Raw genomic sequence first — 18449 nt, forward strand, 5'->3', positions numbered from 1 at the left:
ACGATCCTACCAATCGGCGATAAGGGCCAAGGGTGGGGTGACCACTCAGGCTCCAGAAAGCGCGGCGGCTCCTCGCCTCCTCCAATCACCGGGCCGATAGCGGACCGCGGTCGTCGCGGCTGACGGAGCTGGGCTGAGCCAATCGGAAGAAAGAGCAGGCGGAGAGAGGCCCGCCCTTGGCTTCCTCCTCAGCTCCCTTCGGCGCGACGCACTCAAAGACAGTTGGCCGAGAAAGGCGACGGGCGAGGAGGAGCCCCAATGAGCGCTGCTGGGGAGGCGGGCGGAGCGGGAGCCACTCGGGAGGCGAGGAGGCAAGAGAGTGACGAGAGGGAGCCCCGCCTCCCTAGCGAGCGCAGCCAATCAGGCAGAAGGGGGCGGGTCCCTCGAGGCCTCCGCTTTGTGGTGGGTAAGTGGGGGAAAGAAGGCGCTCTTCCACCACCCAACGCACCCCCTGTTGGGGGGGAGGAAGAAGGGCGCTTTCCCTTATAGATATATGTCTGTAGTGCATTGTGGGGGTGAGGAAGCACGTTATCTCCCCCTGAGGGTGGGACCTGGGGAGGGGGGGGCAACTTGGGGAGGGGGTCACGCAGTGGGGGAGGGGCAAATTGAGGAGTATTTGTGGGGTTCCCCTGCTTTTATTATGGGGGTCACAGAGGCCAAGGCGGGGCAGAAGGAAATAAAGGGGGTATTCATTATAAGGGGGTCTCCATCATATTTGCAGGCTTCATTGGGGGGGGGCAGGGGGGTGGAAATGCTGAGGTCAGTTGAGGGGGAGCCACAAATGATCCTTCGACCTTACGGGAAAGGAGATTATTATATAATTATTGGGGGGTTGGGATCAAATAACGGGGAGAAGTCCCAGGAGCTGGGATATAGGGTAAGGAGGGGGCAGGAGTGGGGAACACAGACTTTGTTCTCTCTTATGGTGTGCGCGCGCTGCCATCATAGGAATACATCAGTGGGCACACAGTTGACATAGGGAATTTGTGGCCCTCCCAACTTCCATTGGCCCCCCAGTCAGCGTGGTCGGGAATGCTGGGAGTTGTAGTTCAGTGACATTTGGAGGGCCACGGTTCGAATCCCCCCAGCTTCTGCCAACCTAGCAGTTCAAAAGCATGTCAAAGTGCAAGTAGATAAATAGGTACCACTCTGGCGGGAAGGTAAACGGCGTTTCTGTGCGCTGCTCTGGTTCACCAGAAGCGGCTTAGTTATGCTGGCTACATGACCCAGAAGCTGTACACCAGCTCCCTCGGCCAATAAAGCAAGATGAGCGCCTCAACCCCAGAGTCGGCCACAACTGGACCTAACGGTCAGGGTTCTCTTTACCTTTTCCTTTACCTCTGGTTTAGGGAATTAGAAGGTGCAAACTGAGGTATTTGATGGTGGGGTTGTGGGTTCAGAATGGGAAATTGGGAAATTCTGGATTGGCATTGGTAATCTGGGCAGGGAGGTGGTTGGCAGCTGGTGAAATATCTGCAAACAGTGGAGCACAGTAACGGGGGCAGGGGGCTGTAGAACAGGAGTTGGTGTGGGGGTTGTAGGAGACCTTAAGTCAACATGCTGTTGCTTTGCAGCCTCCTGATGGGAAAAGCTGGACGCTTGGGAGATGGAGTTTCAGGCGGCAGAGTTGGCAGTGCCCTCTCTCTTTTTTTACCTTTTACATCTGGCAGTTTCCATGTTTAGTCTGCAGCCTCTCCAGTTTAGAAGGCTGTTAGGTAGAATGGCTAAGAAAAACGTCCACCTGAGACCTTGAGGAGTCTTTCCCAGGCAAAACAGGCAACGCAGAGCTAGATTGAGATCAGTGTTCCAGCCAGCATAAGGCAGCTTTTAATGTTCATTATTCATTACTATTTACTCAGATTAATATCCTGCATTGCCTAGGGCACATATCATTAATATTTTTAAGCATTTTGAGAGCAGGCAGAAACATTCTAAAATTACAGCCAACAACTGATTTCAAGCTTGATCTTACGGTCAGCCCTTAAATGCCACATTCCTCTTGAAAGTCAATAATGAAGGAGGCAGACACACCTCATTGTAGAATGTGAGATAGTTGATTTTGGGTTAGGTGCCCTTTTGGGTACTTTGCTCTCAAGTCATTTAGGGCTAGTACTAACCCCTTTGTTTTGTTTTCTGCATAAATAAAGGGGTAAGGGGTCAACATCCTAAAAGCCATTTCTTACAAGTTACCAAGTTTTTTTTCCACTCTCTCCCCCCTCCCCTGCTGTCTCAAGGAGTCTGGACTATGCTGTTTGTCAGCCCCGCATCGTGAAAGAGCTGTCCCAGCATGGAGTTCCCCAACCACAGCAAGAACTTGCTGCAGAGCCTCTGGGAGCAGCAACACGAGGGCTTCCTTTGTGACTGCACAGTCCTCGTGGGCAGCACCCAGTTTCTGGCCCACCGGGCAGTGCTGGCCTCCTGCAGTGCCTTTTTCCACATGTTCTATAAGGAGCGGCTGGACAAGAGAGACTTGGTCTCCATTAACAATGAGATCGTCACGGCGCCCGCCTTCGGGCTGCTGCTGGAATTCATGTACAAAGGCAGCCTCTCCTTCAACGACATGCCGGTGGAAGACATCTTGGCGGCCGCCAGCTACTTGCACATGAACGACATCGTCAAGGTGTGCAAGAAGAAGCTGCAGGCCCGCGCCTTGGCGGAAGCAGACAGCACCAAGAAGGAGGAGGATCCCCCGGGCAGCTCAGAGCTTCTGCCCAGCACCTCCAAGTGCCAACTTCCAACGTCCGGAGCCCAGCCGCTGCCGCCCCCTCAGCCAAGCGAAGCAGGGAAGAGCAAGAAACAGGAGTGGAAAGGTGGAGAGAAAATGGTTTCCAAGGAGCCATTGGCCTCCACGTTGGACATGGCGGACACCACACAGCCAGGGATGGAAGCTCCTCCTCCTGTGAGGCCTCTTCCACCCGCCGTCATTGACATCTCCCTCTCCAGCCCTAGCAGCTCCACCGAAACCATATCACACAGCTGCTCGCCACCGAGGAATGCACCTGAGGGTCATGCCGGCCCTTCGGAGAGGTATGTGGAACAACAGACAGGTGGTCTCGGTGTGTTTTGCCAGAAGGAGCCAAGCAGGTCCTCCGTCAAGGTCAAGGTGGAAGCCATCGTGATCTCCGACGAGGAGCCGGACATGATGGATCAACTGGAGGGGCAGAGCGCAGATTTGAGGCTGGAGACGATATTCCAGAGGTCCACTGTAGAGGCAGGGCCTGCCGGAGGCTGTGGGCGCCACCCCGACAGCTTTGAAGAGCCAGGTGGGATGGAAGAGGTCTCTTCCGAGAGCGGCTTCCTGCCTCAAGAGCACGTCCCGTACCACATGATCCCTGTGTCTGCCGGACAAAGCTTTTCCAACATGGTGACTCCGCCCTTGCACGAACAAATGTACTTGCAGGACTACGAGTCCCACTCCAACTTTGGCATCTTCACGGAAGACGTCCCCACATGCAAGACGTGCGGGAAGACCTTCTCGTGCTCCTACACCCTGCGGCGCCATGCCACCGTCCACACGCGGGAACGCCCCTACGAGTGCCGCTACTGCATGCGGAGTTACACGCAGTCCGGAGACCTTTACCGGCACATCCGCAAGGCCCACAACGAGGACCTGGCAGCCAAGCGTTGCAAACAGGATGTTGAGAACCCTTCGTAGGGGGCCTATACCCCCGCCCAGTTTGGGCCGTAGGGCAGGTGGTTCACGACTGAGCAGACAGACAGTTCCCAACATGCAAAGACAAAAAACCCATCCCTTTTGTAAAACATTGTGCAGAAGCCAGGAGGCAGAGAGAGAGAGCCCTAACTGTCCGAGCCAATGATGGGGGCTCATCCTATCAGGTTCAACCTTCCCTCCTGGCTTCCTAATCATTTTCCCACCTTGCCCTTAAGAATTTCTTGTTTGTTTTTCCACGAGGTGAATTGTTGGGAAATGCAGGTGTGCACCCGGGTCATCCCTGTGCATCATTTGGAAGAAGCAAACGTAAAAGGAACTGGGGAAGGGGTTCATCCTCCCACTCCAGTATTTATTTATGTACAAACTCGTGGCTGCAGGCTTAATATGAAGTTGGAGCAGTATTTAAGCTTGAGCTCTAGGTATTGCTGCCTAGAGGGCATTCTGTTTTGTGGGAGGAAAGGCCTGAAAGCCTTTTATTCCTGACAGTTGTTGCAAATCAGAATTTCACTTGAGAGGACAGCAGGGGGGATGGGAACAGGGCTCTTGCCCTCCTGGATGCACAGAAAAAGATTGCCTAGGGGGAGAAGCGCCTGGGAGAAAGACTGTGTTGAAAGGCATGGTTCTGACTCTATCCCACCATGCAGTGCAGGTGGGACTCATTGGGAGAAGTAGGCAGTGTTCCTTTTCAAAACAGCCCCCCTGCCCCACTCTTTGTGACACGTTGGATGTCATGATAGTCTAAAACAGTGGAGGCTGATGCGAGGGAAAGTGGGGTACTGCCCTGCCAACTTCATGCCTGACTTTAGCCAACCTCCTTGGCTCTGCCTTCTGCTTACCCTCAGACCAGGGGGTGGCTCTGCCTGTCATTGGCTCTGGCGCCACCTACTGTTGGTCTCCCTGCCTTCCATCCTACAAGGCGGCCCTGTATCTGGAAGTTTTCAATGTTTGACATTTTCCTGTGTGTTTATTTTGCTGGAAGCTGCCCAGAGGGGCTGGGGCAACCCCGTCAGGTGGGTGGAGTATAAGGAATAAATTATTATATTATTATTATAGTCCCAATAGGCACTAGCCCAGTCTAAAGCAGGCAATGCACAGACCCCCACCAGCTGCATCCCTGTTTTGAAATGCTCCCATTTTGCAGACAAAGATCAAAGGCCGAGAGATGGGACTTGTCAGGGTCATGCACAGCGCAGGTGAGATTTTAACTTTTCCCACTTCCAAGTCACTTCCGACGCTCTTTCCCGTTTTCAAGCCTGCTCACTTCAGAGCAGCCACTGCCAGCCTCAACCTTCCTCCCAGGACTTGCCAACCCTCCCACTGTGAAATGTGTTTCTCCAACCTGTTTGTTCTTATAAGCAGCTACAAAGCAGCCTCACTGCCAAGGATACCCATTTAACAGTAAAAAAAAAAACAGGCATCAAGTGCTCCAGTACTCTCTCGTGTGTGATTTTGGGGTGTGGGGGTTTGTGGGTGGGGGTTTTTCTCTCCTCTAAGGCTAGGGATTCCCAAATTGTGGTCCGTGGCATAGCCACATTAAAGACTAACATTCATTTTAAATAGTATTTTTATTCTTTAACTTCTTACATTGCATTTTACTGAAGTGCAGTTTGATGTCTACAGGGTGCAAACTAATACAGTGTAAGAAATAAAAGACGCAATAACCGTACAATTAAAAATCACACGGTATCTAGATTGACACATTACCAGTGCTACAATAGGCAGAAAAATCATGCAAGGTGTCCACCAAGTCTAACCAGCAATTTCCTGTTGGATGGGAGGGAAGGGGGCAAGGGTCAGGACGCAGCTGGGGTTCTGCAGAGCTGATCTTAAGCAAAGACTCCTTTGCTTTCATCCATCTTCTTGAGATATCCAAGAGTCTGAATCAGGCTTGAAGCAGAATACCTTGATGCCAATTATGTCATTTAGGAAACCGAGGTGCATGGGGAAGCGAAGACACACAAAACCCCCACAAAAACAGATTTTGGCACTCAAAACATGTTTTTAAATTGTATTTTCTACTCAAGAGTGGTAGATTTAATATGCAAGGTACAAAGTAATTGAAGTGTTGAACAAAGTGACATTTCCCCCTTGTTGCAGTAAACCATAATTTTATATTATAAACCCAGTTGTTCCAATGTTCCCTTTTTCAGAAGTCTTAATACTTGCAATTAAATAGAAAAAAACAGATCCCCTTCACCTCTGCACATGAAACCTTGTGGTTGGGCCATGAAAAAGAAGGCTGCGCTGGCCCATCTGCCACAGGAGATCCAAGAGATGATCTCATTCCAGCGGGCAAAACCTTCACCACACAGGGTACCCCTGGAGCCATCATCCCTGGATGTCAAAAGAAAGAGTATTGGAGGAAGTCTCCGTTTATGGACTTGGTAATGGGGAATATGGAGGGGGAGCAATAATATAACCAGCTCCCACCCCCGAATTGAAGGATAGGGAACCAACGACCTTCCTGGTGTTGCTGAACTACATCTACCGCCATCCCTGACCATTGGGCCAGGCTGGTGAGAGTTGGGAGCCCAACACTGGGAAGGTCACTGGTTCATGCCCACCCCTGACCATCAAAGCAGTCTCCTTCTGAATAAACCTGGGAGCAGAAGGGAAGGCCAGGAAGGACTTTGACGTTGTGCGTGCTTAGGAAGGCCATGCCTTGGCGATACTAAGAAAGGTGCGGTTTGGGGTACCTCTTTCTCAAGGAGGTAGAGATACCGGGGCAACTGCAAGAAGGTGGGGGTGAGTTTCACCTCGGTAGATCAAAACCTACGTTGCAAGAAAACCATAATCTGGTGGGGTGGGGGTGGGAAGAGGTAGTTGGTGTCCAAAATGCAGGTGATCACATCTCCCAGACAAAATAAACGAGGAACTCGGGATCCAAAGGCGACCCATTTGCCATCAGCCGAACATCTCCTGAGAGGCATAGGTCATATAGAGGAAGCCATCTTCATCTTTGTACGTCATGTACACTTCAGACATGGTGGAAGACATGCTGACGAGGCTGCGGTTGCCGTTGACCAGGAAGTAGAATGCCTGAGTGGACCCGATGCACATTCGGTTGCTGAGGGAGGAAGCGAGCATGAGTCAAAACATGGCTTCCGGGTGGCCTAAACAAATTCTGCATCCCCACCTGCCCCAAAACTGTCTGGTCCATTAGGGTGCATGGCGCGCTGCCCTGAGTTTGCCCACACCTGCCCGACTTCTGACTTCCAACCAATCGGGAGCTGGCTCCGCCTGCGATTGGCTCCAGCCCTGGCTGTCATTGGCTATAGCTCCGCCTCTATGCCTTCTGCCCCACCAGCCCCAGCTACCACTGCCCCTCCAAGCCTATTTCCCTGTGTGCCAATATAATAATATTTCTCCCCCACGCACACACTCCAAGCCAGAGCATTAAAAATCCAATTAACATAGTCGCTCCTTAAATCCAGCCCAACATATGGTTGTAGAAGGATGAGCGACCCAGCCAGATGCTAGGTAAGCCTCCCATTTTTACAGACTGCCCAGACTCCTCATAGGCTCATTCACCGGATGATTGTGATGAACTGGCCCATGGTGAGGTCTTCAGGAACCAGAAATTTGGTCTTGTCCAAGGCTGGCAACATTTTCTCCTTGGGGTAGCGCTCCAGGATTATCTGCAAAGGAAGAAGAGCCACGTCTGAGATGGGCCTTCAATAGCAGACGGCTAGATTCCCCTGGGAAGCTTAAGCAAAATGGTTACAGTGAAGACAGCCGTTTCTAATTTATCCAAGTACTGAGATAGACTGTCTTTGTACAGGAAGGCTCTACTTGTCGCCATTATGACTAATAGCCACTGGTTTATCAGCCTGCTGCTGATTTGCCTGACTCATCTGTTCACTGCTGGACCAGTGTCTTGCCTCAGGAATGGACTGGATGAGAGCCAACAAACAGACTCAGTCCAGATAAGGCAGAGGCACGGCTTGTGGGTGGTTCCCTAGACCAGATGTGGGGGGAGATCAGTGGGGTTACACTCCCTCTGAAGGAGCAGGTTCGTAGCCTGGGGGTACTCCTGGATCTTTTGCTATCACTCGAGGCTCAGGTGGCCTCAGTGGCCCAGAGTGCCTTCCATCAGCTTTGGCTGGTGGCCCAGCTATGCCCCAATGTGGAAAGGGATAGCCTAACTCATGGGTAGGCAAACTAAGGCCCGGGGGCCGGATCCGACCCAATCACCTTCTCAATTCGGCCCGCGGACGGTCCGGGAATCAGCGTGTTTTTACATGAGTAGAATGTGTGCTTTTATTTAAAATGCATCTCGGGGTTATTTGTGGGGCATAGGAATTTGTTCCTTTCCCCCCTTCAAAATATAGTCTGGCCCCCCACAAGGTCTGAGGGACAGTGGACCGGCCCCATGCTGAAAAAGTTTGCTGACCCCTGGCTAACTACAGTGGTACCTCAGGTTACATACACTTCAGGTTACAGACTCCGCTAACCCAAAAATAGTGCTTCAGGTTAAGAACTTTGCTTCAGGATGAGAACAGAAATCGGGTTCCGGCGGCGCAGCGGCAGCAGGAGGCCCCATTAGCTAAAGTGGTGCTTCAGGTTAAGAACAGTTTCAGGTTAAGAACGGACCTCCGGAATGAATTAAGTACTTAACCTGAGATACCACTGTACTGTGGTCTATGCTCTGGTAACTTCAAGGTTAGATTACTGCAATGCGTTATACGTAGGGCTGCCTCTGAAGACAAGTTGGAAACTTCAGCTGGTGCAGAATTCAGTGGCCAGGTTGCTCACCTGACGGTTTGAGCATATTATATCAATCCTGGCCAGACTGCACACTGGCTACCAATTAGTTTCTGGGCCCAATTCAAAGTGCTGGTTTTGACCAATAAAGCCTTAAACGGCTCAAGACCGCAATACCTCAAGGACCACCTCTTTCCGTATGGACCCTGACATCATCTTCTGAGGCCCTTCTTTGTGTGCCTCCTGCTCGAGAGATCCAGAAGGTGGCAACACGAGAACGGGGCCTTCTCTGCAGTGGCCCCCATCTGTGGAATGCTCTTCCCAGGGAAGTTCGCTGGCACCTTCATTATACACCTTTCGGTGCCAGACAAAAACATTCCTTTTTAACCAGGCTTTTGGTTGATCCGATTTACATCCTATGCCCTTTTAAAATGTGTGTGTTTGAGGGGGGGGCATTGGGTGGTTGTTTTTAGTATTATGTATTTTGTGGTTTTATATCTTGATTTTAATCTCTGGAAAAAATTCAATAAATAATAAATTCAATTAATAATAATCTGCAGGGGTGCAGCATCTTATTTTAGGAGCAAGGATGTGATTTTATTGGTGGGGGTTCTGGGTGGGGGGTTTTTTGATTGCAATATGGGGCTAAATAATTGTTTTAAGATTTCCCAATAACCATCTATTTTTTTGGGAAACTGCATCAACTGGGAGTCAGGAATGTTTCACTTAAGCTCAGTTACAATCCTATAAAGAAGAAAAATATTTGTTGCATGGACAGGAATGTTGAGGGAGGGTTATACATGGAGTAAATAAACAACTGAATTTCTCTCAGTTACAATGATATATTACTTAATTGATTTAGCAATGGCAAGCAAGCGTGCAGGCAGCCAGACCACCAATTACAGCTGCTTTGGTCCTCCTGCGCTACTAGGTAAACCATGGTTTGGCCTAGCACTATGTGAACCCAAGGTTCATGGTTTGTCTTCCCGGAACAAAATGGTGAATCAAGAACAACAAATCATGATTACAATTACTGGTTGTTGGGAGCCAAACAAACTACAAGCCTAGGAACACGTAAGGAATCTTAATTATTTTTAAATTAACTAACAACACGATGGGTTGGGTATCAAGCACAGAACCAGGAGCAAAACAGCCCCCGCTTTTACTCTAAATACAGTGCTTTTTTCTGGGGGTACGCAGGAGTACGCATACCTCTATACATTTTGTGAATCTTCGTACTTTTGTCCACCTACTGTATTTATTTTCCCCGATTTGAACTATAAAATGGTGGTTTTCTTGAGTCAAAATGAGAGTACCCCTAAACATTTTTTTTTTTAGAAAAAAAGGCACTGCCCATAGCTGCCTTACTTAATTTCACTGAACCATGGTTTGTTTAAGCATTAGACACAAACCCTTGCTGAACCGTAGCCCAGCTTACTTTTAACATGCAAAACAGTCCAGTACAGCAAAGCAAGCCCAAAGATGCCCCCATACCTATTAACCCAACAAGATAAGGAGAAGCCTACATACCGGCAGTTTGCCAGGAAACTTCATCCGGATCGTGGCCACTTCACTTTTCCTGGAGGCTAGACAGAGTGGAAAATTACAAAACTGGGTCAATTAAGGCAATAAGGAAAAAACACCTCTCCCTCGACCTCCCCTCCCAAAATTAGCTCTCCCCAAAGCAGGACAGCCCAAAGTCTAGCCCCCCACCCCAGTTTACCGAATTAATCTCAGCCCCTTGGGTCAGCAGGGGGCGCTAGCGGCCAAACAAGAGCAACTCCGAATCGCGAAAAGGAGCGTTTACACGAGAAGGGGTGGGTGGGGGGAATAAGTGGGGAGAAAGAAAATAAGTCTTACCGAAGGTTTTTCGGTGCTTGAATGGGGGGAAAGAATCCATCTTGGAAGGAACCGCACCTTTTTCTTAAAAAGGGAAGGGGGAAAATAAAGCTGGGGCGGGAAGGGGAATTGAAGAATAATCGTCCCCAGCGGTAGCTCTGATTTGACTCCCTTGAAGCCGCTTAAATAGTGCCAGAGTCACGCCTAAATTTTTCCCAAATTGCTTCCAGGATCAGGACCTCCAAGGTCCGGGGAAGGACGAGGAGATGTGGAGGGTGCGGAGAGCCCACCCTGAGACTCGCCCACATTCAGATTCAGGGGCGGGTCTCCACAGAGGAAGCGCATTTGGCCGCAATGGTGGAGTTGGCCTGCGGAACGCACCGCCACGGGACGCAGTTATGACTACTCGCGTGGAAGGAAGGAAGGAGTTGGACAAAGTTTGTAGCGGAGGTGTTGTCTACCCATGTCAGCTGGGACAGGTGAATGCAATTTCCCAACAACGAGGATTTCTCTGCATAATAGATGGGTAGGTATTGGTTTAGGGTTGAGCTGTGAACTTGGGAAATATCAATTACTAGATGGCATTCGGTCAAGTTGCCTTCTTAAGCTCCCCCTCCTCCAACCATCTGAAATGTTTTTCTATTTCATTTTTGTCTTTCTAACCCACTTTTCCTCCCAGCAGCTCAAGGTGAGGTATATACTGAGTTAAAGAAAATATTTAAAGAAAATCGTTAAAAAAAAGAAGCCTTTTTATTGGGTATGGTGGGTGAAGGGAAGATAAAAACTGTTTATGTATGCAACAAGTGCGGCAAGAATTATTTCAGCCCAAAAATGGACACAAAAAGGAGTACCAAGGAAAGAAGAGTGGCAGATGAAGATGATGGACTTTGCAGACCTGGCGAAGCTGACAGGAAAAATCCGAAACCAGCACGATCAAGTATTCCAAAAGGACTGGAGTAAATTTATACGATATCTAAATTTATTGTAAGCAATTAACATCACTAGCAGGGTCATCTGAAGACTTGTAAGGATAAGTTTTCTACCTTTCTATATTTATTTAAATTTTGAGTTATTTTCTAATGGGTGTACCGTAATTAGAATTGGAAAATGTACAAAATGCAATGATATAAAAGTTAATTTTGAAAGCCATGAGCCGGGAGAGAAGGAAGTTGATAGGCTCTAAAGAGCCAGGGAGGTAAAGTGGATAATAATGATGTGAATGTATATTATTAAACTGAAAATAACTAATAAGTATTTTTAAAATGGTGAGGTATATACATTAGGTAGGTTAATGAGAGAGTGTGTCTGGTCCAAAGTCACTTTGTGGCAGAGTGGAGATTTTAAATGCAGAGACATCACCTTGCCAACAAAGGTCCATATAGTAAAAGCTATGGTTTTCCCAGTAGTGATGTATGGAAGTGAGAGCTGGACCATAAAGAAGGCTGGTGGCCGAAGAATTGATGCTTTTGAATTATGGTGCTGGAGGAGACTCTTGAGAGTCCCATGGACTGCAAGAAGATCAAACCTCTCCATTCTTAAGGAAATCAGCCCTGAGTGCTTACTGGAAGGACAAGTCCTGAAGCTGAGGCTCCAATACTTTGGCCACCTCATGAGACCCTGATGTTGGGAAAGATGGAGGGCACAAGGAGAAGGGGACGACAGAGGACGAGATGGTTGGACAGTGTTCTTGAAGCTACAAACATGAGTTTGACCAAACTGCGGGAAGCAGTGGAAGACAGGAGTGCCTGGTGTGCTCTGGTCCAGGGGGTCACGAAGAGGCGGACACGACTAAACGACTAAACAACAACAACTCCTCCCAGGCTGTACTCTTAACTGCTGCACTGTGCTACCTCTAAGGCCCATTTGCATTACACACTCAAAGTAGTACCTTGCCACTTTAAATTGCATTCACCCCAAAAAAATAATTATGGGAACTGTAGTTTCTCAAGGGTGTTCAGAGTTATTAGGTGACCCTACATTCCCCTCACAGAGCTACCATTCTCCCAGGGAACTTTGCGAAGTGCACCTCATGCCAACTCTGGTGTGTGTCTGTTTTCGTAATTGCTGTTTTCATAATTTCTATTTTAGATCATCATATCAACAAGAAGGGGACGCGGGTGGCGCTGTGGGTTAAACCACAGAGCCTAGGACTTGCCGATCAGAAGGTCAGCGGTTCGAATCCCTGCTACGGGGTGAGCTCCCGTTGCTCAGTCCCTGCACCTGCCAACCTAGCAATTCAAAAGCACGTCAAAGTGCAAGTAGATAAATAGGTACCACTCTGGCAGGAAAGTAAACGGCGTTTCCATGCACTGCTCTGGTTTCGCCAGAAGCGGCTTTGTCATGTTGGCCACATGACCCGGAAGCTGTACACCGGCTCCCTCGGCCAGTAAAGCGAGATGAGCGCCACAACCCCAGAGTCGTCCATGACTGGACCGAATGGTCAGGGGTCCCTTTACCTTTATCAACAAGAAAGAGCCAACAAAAAAAGCTAACTACGTACCGCAGTAACATTAAAATAGGCTGATGACATTACAATAAATTAAAGACTTACAAGGTTGTATGTTGTCACTGAATTTATTATTCCAGGACATTGGAGGAGGGGAATCACTCCATAAACTTAACCAGTTAATTTAAATGTAGGTTGTTTTACTACAGATTTGCAGTGGGTTATTTGATCACCATCACAATGACCCAGATCTTTCCCATCCATTCACACTCAGTAGGAGGTACCTTGTTTTTCCAATTCTTTACAATCGTTACCTTTGCATCCCCATAAGGTTAATTAACACATCTTGATCACTTTCTGAGATAACATCTTTGAAATAACTTAGTTATACAACTTAGTTATTCCAAAACTACATGGCTTCCTAGCATATCCGATATAATACTATGTACCATTTGTTTTCACTTTAATTAATTGGAGCAATTCCAGAAGTTAGGTATAAAGTCTACTTTAGCTGCACCACAGCTACAACAACCATGAAATCCAAGCCTATATATTAAATTCAATCTTACAGGGGGTTAGACACCACTGGTAAAGAATCTTATTATTTCCCTTCAAATCTGCTGATATAAATTTAGATGGGGTATTGCCCTAAGCTGGGCTTTTTGTTTAAACATGGGACACATTGCCACATGCTCAGAGGCACAGCTAATATCCTCTATTGCTGAGCCAGATCAATATGGGGAATGAGGTCAGGCCTCAAACCCCGTTCAAGTTAAGCCCTATTTCCCGGGCCCAAATATGAATGGGGATGACGATTGCTGTCTTTCTCTCTGGTCCTGGGCCTTTTTTATTTTTGTATTTTATTTTATTCCAATACAGTATAAGCCATCACTGGCAGTTCCCCTCCAATTTCAGTCGCAGTTAGAAATTCAGGAATTACGTTGTTGTTGTTCTACGAATCCCTCTTGTGGGTCAGATGAATGTGTCCTTTGGACAAGAGATGGGAAGGAATTTATACAATCCTAGCAGCTGACTTCACTCTCAGTAAATAGCTCCAGGCTGTTACTATTATTCAGCACAGTCCTATTATTCCTGTGCATGTTCTTGCTTAACAAAGAATTTACAGCCATCAGAGGATACCAGCTTCACATTTAATGCATAAAGCTCCAACTATCTATATTATCCAGAGAAGGGGGTGGGAGGTAAGAGAATCACTGCCTTTTTTTTTTTACCCTATTTTTGCCCATTGTGGATGCTTTGTTGAAATTTGGGGAAGAGCCAGAGTTTTGTGGTAGGACATCTGTTTTGCATCCAGGAGGTCACAAGCCCAGTCTCCACATAGGGCTGGCTGAAATCCTGGAGAGCTGCTGCCAATCAGTGTAGACCATGCTAAGCTAGGTGGGCAGACAGGTACAAGGCAGCTTCTTGTATTCCTCTTTGGGACAGAGCTGTAGGTCAGTCGTCAAACATCTGCTTTGCGTGCAGATCTCAAGTCGAGTCTCCCATCTCCAGGTAGGACAAGGAGAAAGCCCTCTATGAGAGCCAGTGTGGTGTAGTGGTTAAGAGCGGTAGACTCGTAATCTGGGGAACCGGGTTCGCGTCTCCGCTCCTCCACGTTCAGCTGCTGGGTGACCTTGGGCTAGTCACACTTCTTTGAAGTCTCTCAGCCCCACTCACCTCACAGAGTGTTTGTTGTGGGGGAGGAAGGGAAAGGCGAATGTTAGCCGCTTTGAGACTCCTGAAGGGGAGTGAAAGGCGGGATATCAAATCCAAACTCTTCTTCTTCTTCCCTTCCTCTACCTGCTGCTAGTCAGTGTAGACAAAACAGTAGTCTGTGTGGGGTACAGCTGCCCCCAAAAAGTGTGGGGGGGAGAGCTCTGTGCTAGGGTCATCAGACCTGTTGCATAACAGGTGAATGCAAAGTGCTGGGTTTTTGAGGTAGAGGCAACAAAAGCAACTGTGCATCAAGTAAATGTGCTGTATTTTTATGTTATCATTTATTTATTGCAATTATTTCCCACTTTCCCCCCCTCCGAGGTGGACCATACGTGGTTCTTCTGCTCAACTAATCCCCGCAACAACCCTGTGAAGTCAGTTAGGCTTAGAGGCAGTAACTGGCCCAAGGTCACCCAGCAAGCGTCATGGCCCAGTGGGGATTCAAACCCTGGTCTCCCAGGTCCTAGTCTGATACTCTAACCCATGGGTAGGCAAACTAAGGCCTGGGAGCCGGATCCAGCCCAATCGCCTTCTAAATCTGGCCTATGGACGGTCCGGGAATCAGCATGTTTTTACATGAGTAGAATGTACCCTTTTATTTAAAATGCATCTCTGGGTTATTTGTGGGGCATAGGAATTTGTCCATCCCCCCCCCCACAATATAGTCCAGACCCCCACAAGGTCTGAGGGACAGTGGACTAGCCCCCTGCTGAAAAAGTTTGCTGACCCCTGCTCTAACCACTACACCACAGTGATGTGGCACAAGCCAGTGGTGGCTGCAAGGATCCAGGAATGTGTGGCGACAATAGTCCCAAAGTGTGGGCACAGCAACCAAGCATAGTTTTTAAGTCAAGGGTGCATGCTACTTTTTTGCTATTTTACTAGTGGGATCATTGGCATCACTTCCACTTGCCACGCTGCCCATGGGTGGGCAGATGGAGTTCTGGTGGAAGGTGTTTTCACTGGCGTGGGCTCCCCTCCGCTAAGGGGCCCTGGTTGTCCTATAGTCTGACCCTCTCCATCCTAGCAGGTCCATCTGAAGTTATACAGTACAGTGGTACCTCTGGTTACATACGCTTCAGGTTACATACACTTCAGGTTACAGACTCCACTAACCCAGAAATAGTACCTCGGGTTAAGAGCTTTGCTTCAGGATGAGAACAGAAATTGTGCTCCGACGGCGCGGCAGCAGCGGGAGGCCCCATTAGTTAAAATGGTGCTTCAGGTTAAGAACAGTTTCAGGTTAAGAACGGACCTCCGGAACGAATTAAGTACTTAACCCGAGGAAATAGTACCTCGGGTTAAGAGCTTTGCTTCAGGATGAGAACAGAAATTGTGCTCCGACGGCGCGGCAGCAGCGGGAGGCCCCATTAGTTAAAATGGTGCTTCAGGTTAAGAACAGTTTCAGGTTAAGAACGGACCTCCGGAACGAATTAAGTACTTAACCCGAGGTACCACTGTACTATGAAATCCATTTTTATTTGTATCACTCCGTATTGAATATTACATGATGGCTCAGCGAGAAACCGTGCTTCAGTCTTTCCAAATTCTCAACCCTGATTTTGGATTCATATCTCTCCAGCCTCTTCCTTTTAAACTTCAAAAAACAAGGCTTCTCATGTTGGCTCATCGCTGAAGCCCATTTCTTTAGTTTCTTGGGTCAGCGTGGTCCTCATCTGAGCAGGATGTTGTGTGTTCTCCTGAGCTTAAGCAGACAAAAGCTGGGCTTTGTTTGCTCCTTAGGTTAACAATGGCAGGTTAACAGGTCGGAGGTGAGCACAGGGGACATCGGATGGAGCTGAACAGGTTGGAGGAGTCAGGAAAGACAAAAGCAAGTCCTGTTTCACAAAGCATGCAGCTAAATGGTGGAATTTGCTCCCTTAGGAGGTAGTGATGGCCACCGACTGAGATGGCTTTAAAAGAGGATTAGACAAATTAATGGAGGCGAAGGCCATCAATGGCTACTAGCCAGGATGGCGATGTTTTCCCTCCACTGTCAGAGGCAAGATGTCTCTGAATACCAGTTCCTTGGAATCACAAGTGGGGAGAGTGTCTAGCTGGAATGGCAGTTCTTGCTTTGGGATGGAAAGAAAAGGCCAAATGGAATATGGAAAAATGGAATGATGATGTTTTTGAATATGTACAATCAGAAATATTCGCACAGATAGTGGCAGAGGATAGATGGGAAAATAAATGCCAAAGAATCACAAATAAATGGGCATTTTACAGGAACTGGATAGAAAGAGGGGAAGCCAACCCTAACATATAAGCTCGAATGAACAGACTGTGTACATGGATAAAAATATGAAGAAGGAAGGCCTGATCGGGGCGGGGAGAGCTGGAGTGGGGGGGGGGGGAGTAAACCGGACGGTATTTTGAATTGCTTTTGTTATGTAAGCCTTTTCTTCAGAAACCAATATATTAATGTTATGTAGTTAGGCATTGTAGTATGAATGAATTTTGTTCTGTATTCTTTGTTTTATAGAATATATATAATAATAATGTTATGTTACTAAGAAAATTTAATAAAATGGGGGGGGGGGGACAAAAAAAACAACAACAAGTGGGGAGAGTGGTTTTGCACTCGGTTCCTGCTTGGAGAGGATACTGGACTAAATGGGCCATTGGCCTGATCCTGCTGGGCTCTTCTCATGTTCTTCCAGTGAAAGCATGAGTCAAGCAGTGAAGTCATCTGGTAGGATCACAACAATTTCAGATTATTTTTTTCATTCATTTATGACATTAGCAGCCAATACAGCACTCCACTAGCTATTCAGCGAGCCTTTTATTGAAGTCCTTATCTGTACCATGCAATTTTTGCCCCTGGGTTTAGGAATGTGCTACAAGGCCAAGGTTTTATGACTCTCAAACTGTGACTTTGCAGAAATAACTCCTAGCTAAATACAAAGTGACAAGTGGGGGCGGGGGCGGATAATGAGACTGAATCTAGCTTAAAGGGGAAATAGAAATCTATCATATCTTAATTAAGTATGCAAAGTAATTTTGCAGGAAGAGGCAAGAAGAGGCTGTTTTAAAGGGTCTTACAAGATTTAGGAAATCAAATGTTATTACTTCAATGAGCAACCACCAAAAGCTATGTTTAAAGATCTTACAGCTTTTCTCCTTATAGCAAGTCCAACGAGTTATTGCGAAAAACTGGAAATCTCATTCAACAAACCTTTTTTCATCAAGAGACAGCATTGATGGAGAAACTGACACGTCAACTTGCATAATTACAAAATGAAACAGGAGCAGATGAATTAAAAAAAAACCTGGTGTACTTTCATCTCTTTTGCAGAAAAGGACACTTGCACTCTTCCAGCCACACATGGGCAGCTATGGCTCAGCACACTTGGCTGATCCGTGTATGGACTTAAATGAACTTATTTTTTATTTTCTTTTTAAATGTACTGAACCTGATCAGAACCTATAGTGAAGTGGCTGGTCCCCATTGCTGCTGATCTCCATTGCTATTGTTAGAAGAAGGCTACCCAGCAAGACTGGAGAGGCTGTTGGGATGAAAATAAACATATTTATCTGTAATATCCACTCCAGTTTTCCCTGTCTCCCCATCTCTGCTGTTGATATTTTAGGAATTCTTTTAAGTTCCTGTGGGCAGGGGTCTCTTTGTATTCTGCAAAGCACCAGCCACAGTGAAGGAACGATCATTAATCATGACCATTTAGTTGTTAATAATGACACAGATCAATAATTATTGCAAATGATAAAACCAATAATTAATATTTATTACCAATAGATAATATAAAGCATATTATCGGTATATTGTCGTTTAGTCGTTTAGTCGTGTCCGACTCTTCATGACCCCATGGACCAGAGCACGCCAGGCACTCCTGTCTTCCACTGCCTCCCGCAGTTTAGTCAAACTCATGCTGGTAGCTTCAAGAACACTGTCCAACCATCTCGTCCTCTGTCGTCCCCTTCTCCTTGTGCCCTCCATCTTTCCCAACATCAGGGTCTTTTCCAGGGAGTCTTCTCTTCTCACGAGATGGCCAAAGTATTGGGAGCCTCAGCTTCAGGATCTGTCCTTCCAGAGAGCCCACAGGGCTGATT

General features: G+C 47.6%; 2 protein-coding genes and 2 long non-coding RNA genes across 4 annotated transcripts; 2 read left to right on the plus strand and 2 right to left on the minus strand.

Moving 5' to 3' along the window:
- Nucleotides 1-2287: 2287 nt before the first annotated feature.
- Nucleotides 2288-5094, plus strand: ZBTB3 (zinc finger and BTB domain containing 3; the record flags this gene model as incomplete). Its single annotated transcript, XM_083715886.1, has 1 exon — nt 2288-5094. The coding sequence occupies one exon, from the start codon at nt 2288-2290 to the stop codon at nt 3653-3655; it is 1368 nt and encodes a 455-aa protein (XP_083572012.1). The 3' UTR covers nt 3656-5094.
- A 573-nt stretch (nt 5095-5667) lies between these two features.
- LOC310833450 (microtubule-associated protein 1 light chain 3 gamma-like) lies at nt 5668-10541 on the minus strand. Its single transcript, XM_083716192.1, has 4 exons — nt 10238-10541; nt 9908-9963; nt 7205-7311; nt 5668-6740 (listed from the first exon to the last, which is right to left on the minus strand). The coding sequence occupies exons 1-4, from the start codon at nt 10275-10277 to the stop codon at nt 6578-6580; spliced, it is 366 nt and encodes a 121-aa protein (XP_083572318.1). The 5' UTR covers nt 10278-10541; the 3' UTR covers nt 5668-6577.
- A 99-nt stretch (nt 10542-10640) lies between these two features.
- Nucleotides 10641-17921, plus strand: LOC310833601. Its single transcript, XR_014558835.1, has 2 exons — nt 10641-10695; nt 17509-17921. It is a non-coding gene; the product is annotated as an uncharacterized lncRNA (long non-coding RNA).
- On the minus strand, nt 14860-16693 carry LOC310833598. Its single transcript, XR_014558832.1, has 2 exons — nt 15825-16693; nt 14860-15414 (listed from the first exon to the last, which is right to left on the minus strand). It is a non-coding gene; the product is annotated as an uncharacterized lncRNA (long non-coding RNA).
- Nucleotides 17922-18449: the final 528 nt, after the last annotated feature.

Source organism: Podarcis gaigeae (genome assembly GCF_964106915.1).
Source record: "Podarcis gaigeae genome assembly, chromosome: 16".
Lineage (NCBI taxonomy): Eukaryota > Metazoa > Chordata > Lepidosauria > Squamata > Lacertidae > Podarcis > Podarcis gaigeae.

What these genes read in the sequence shown, in the direction of transcription:
- LOC310833450 (XM_083716192.1), bottom strand. Translation starts at nt 10,277, where the DNA reads ATGGATTCTTTCCCCCCATTCAAGCACCGAAAAACCTTCG. An exon ending in CAAGCACCGAAAAACCTTCG is followed by an intron (nt 9,964 to 10,237) that starts GTAAGACTTATT and finishes CACTCTGTCTAG; the next exon opens with CCTCCAGGAAAAGTGAAGTG. An exon ending in AGTTTCCTGGCAAACTGCCG is followed by an intron (nt 7,312 to 9,907) that starts GTATGTAGGCTT and finishes CTTCCTTTGCAG; the next exon opens with ATAATCCTGGAGCGCTACCC.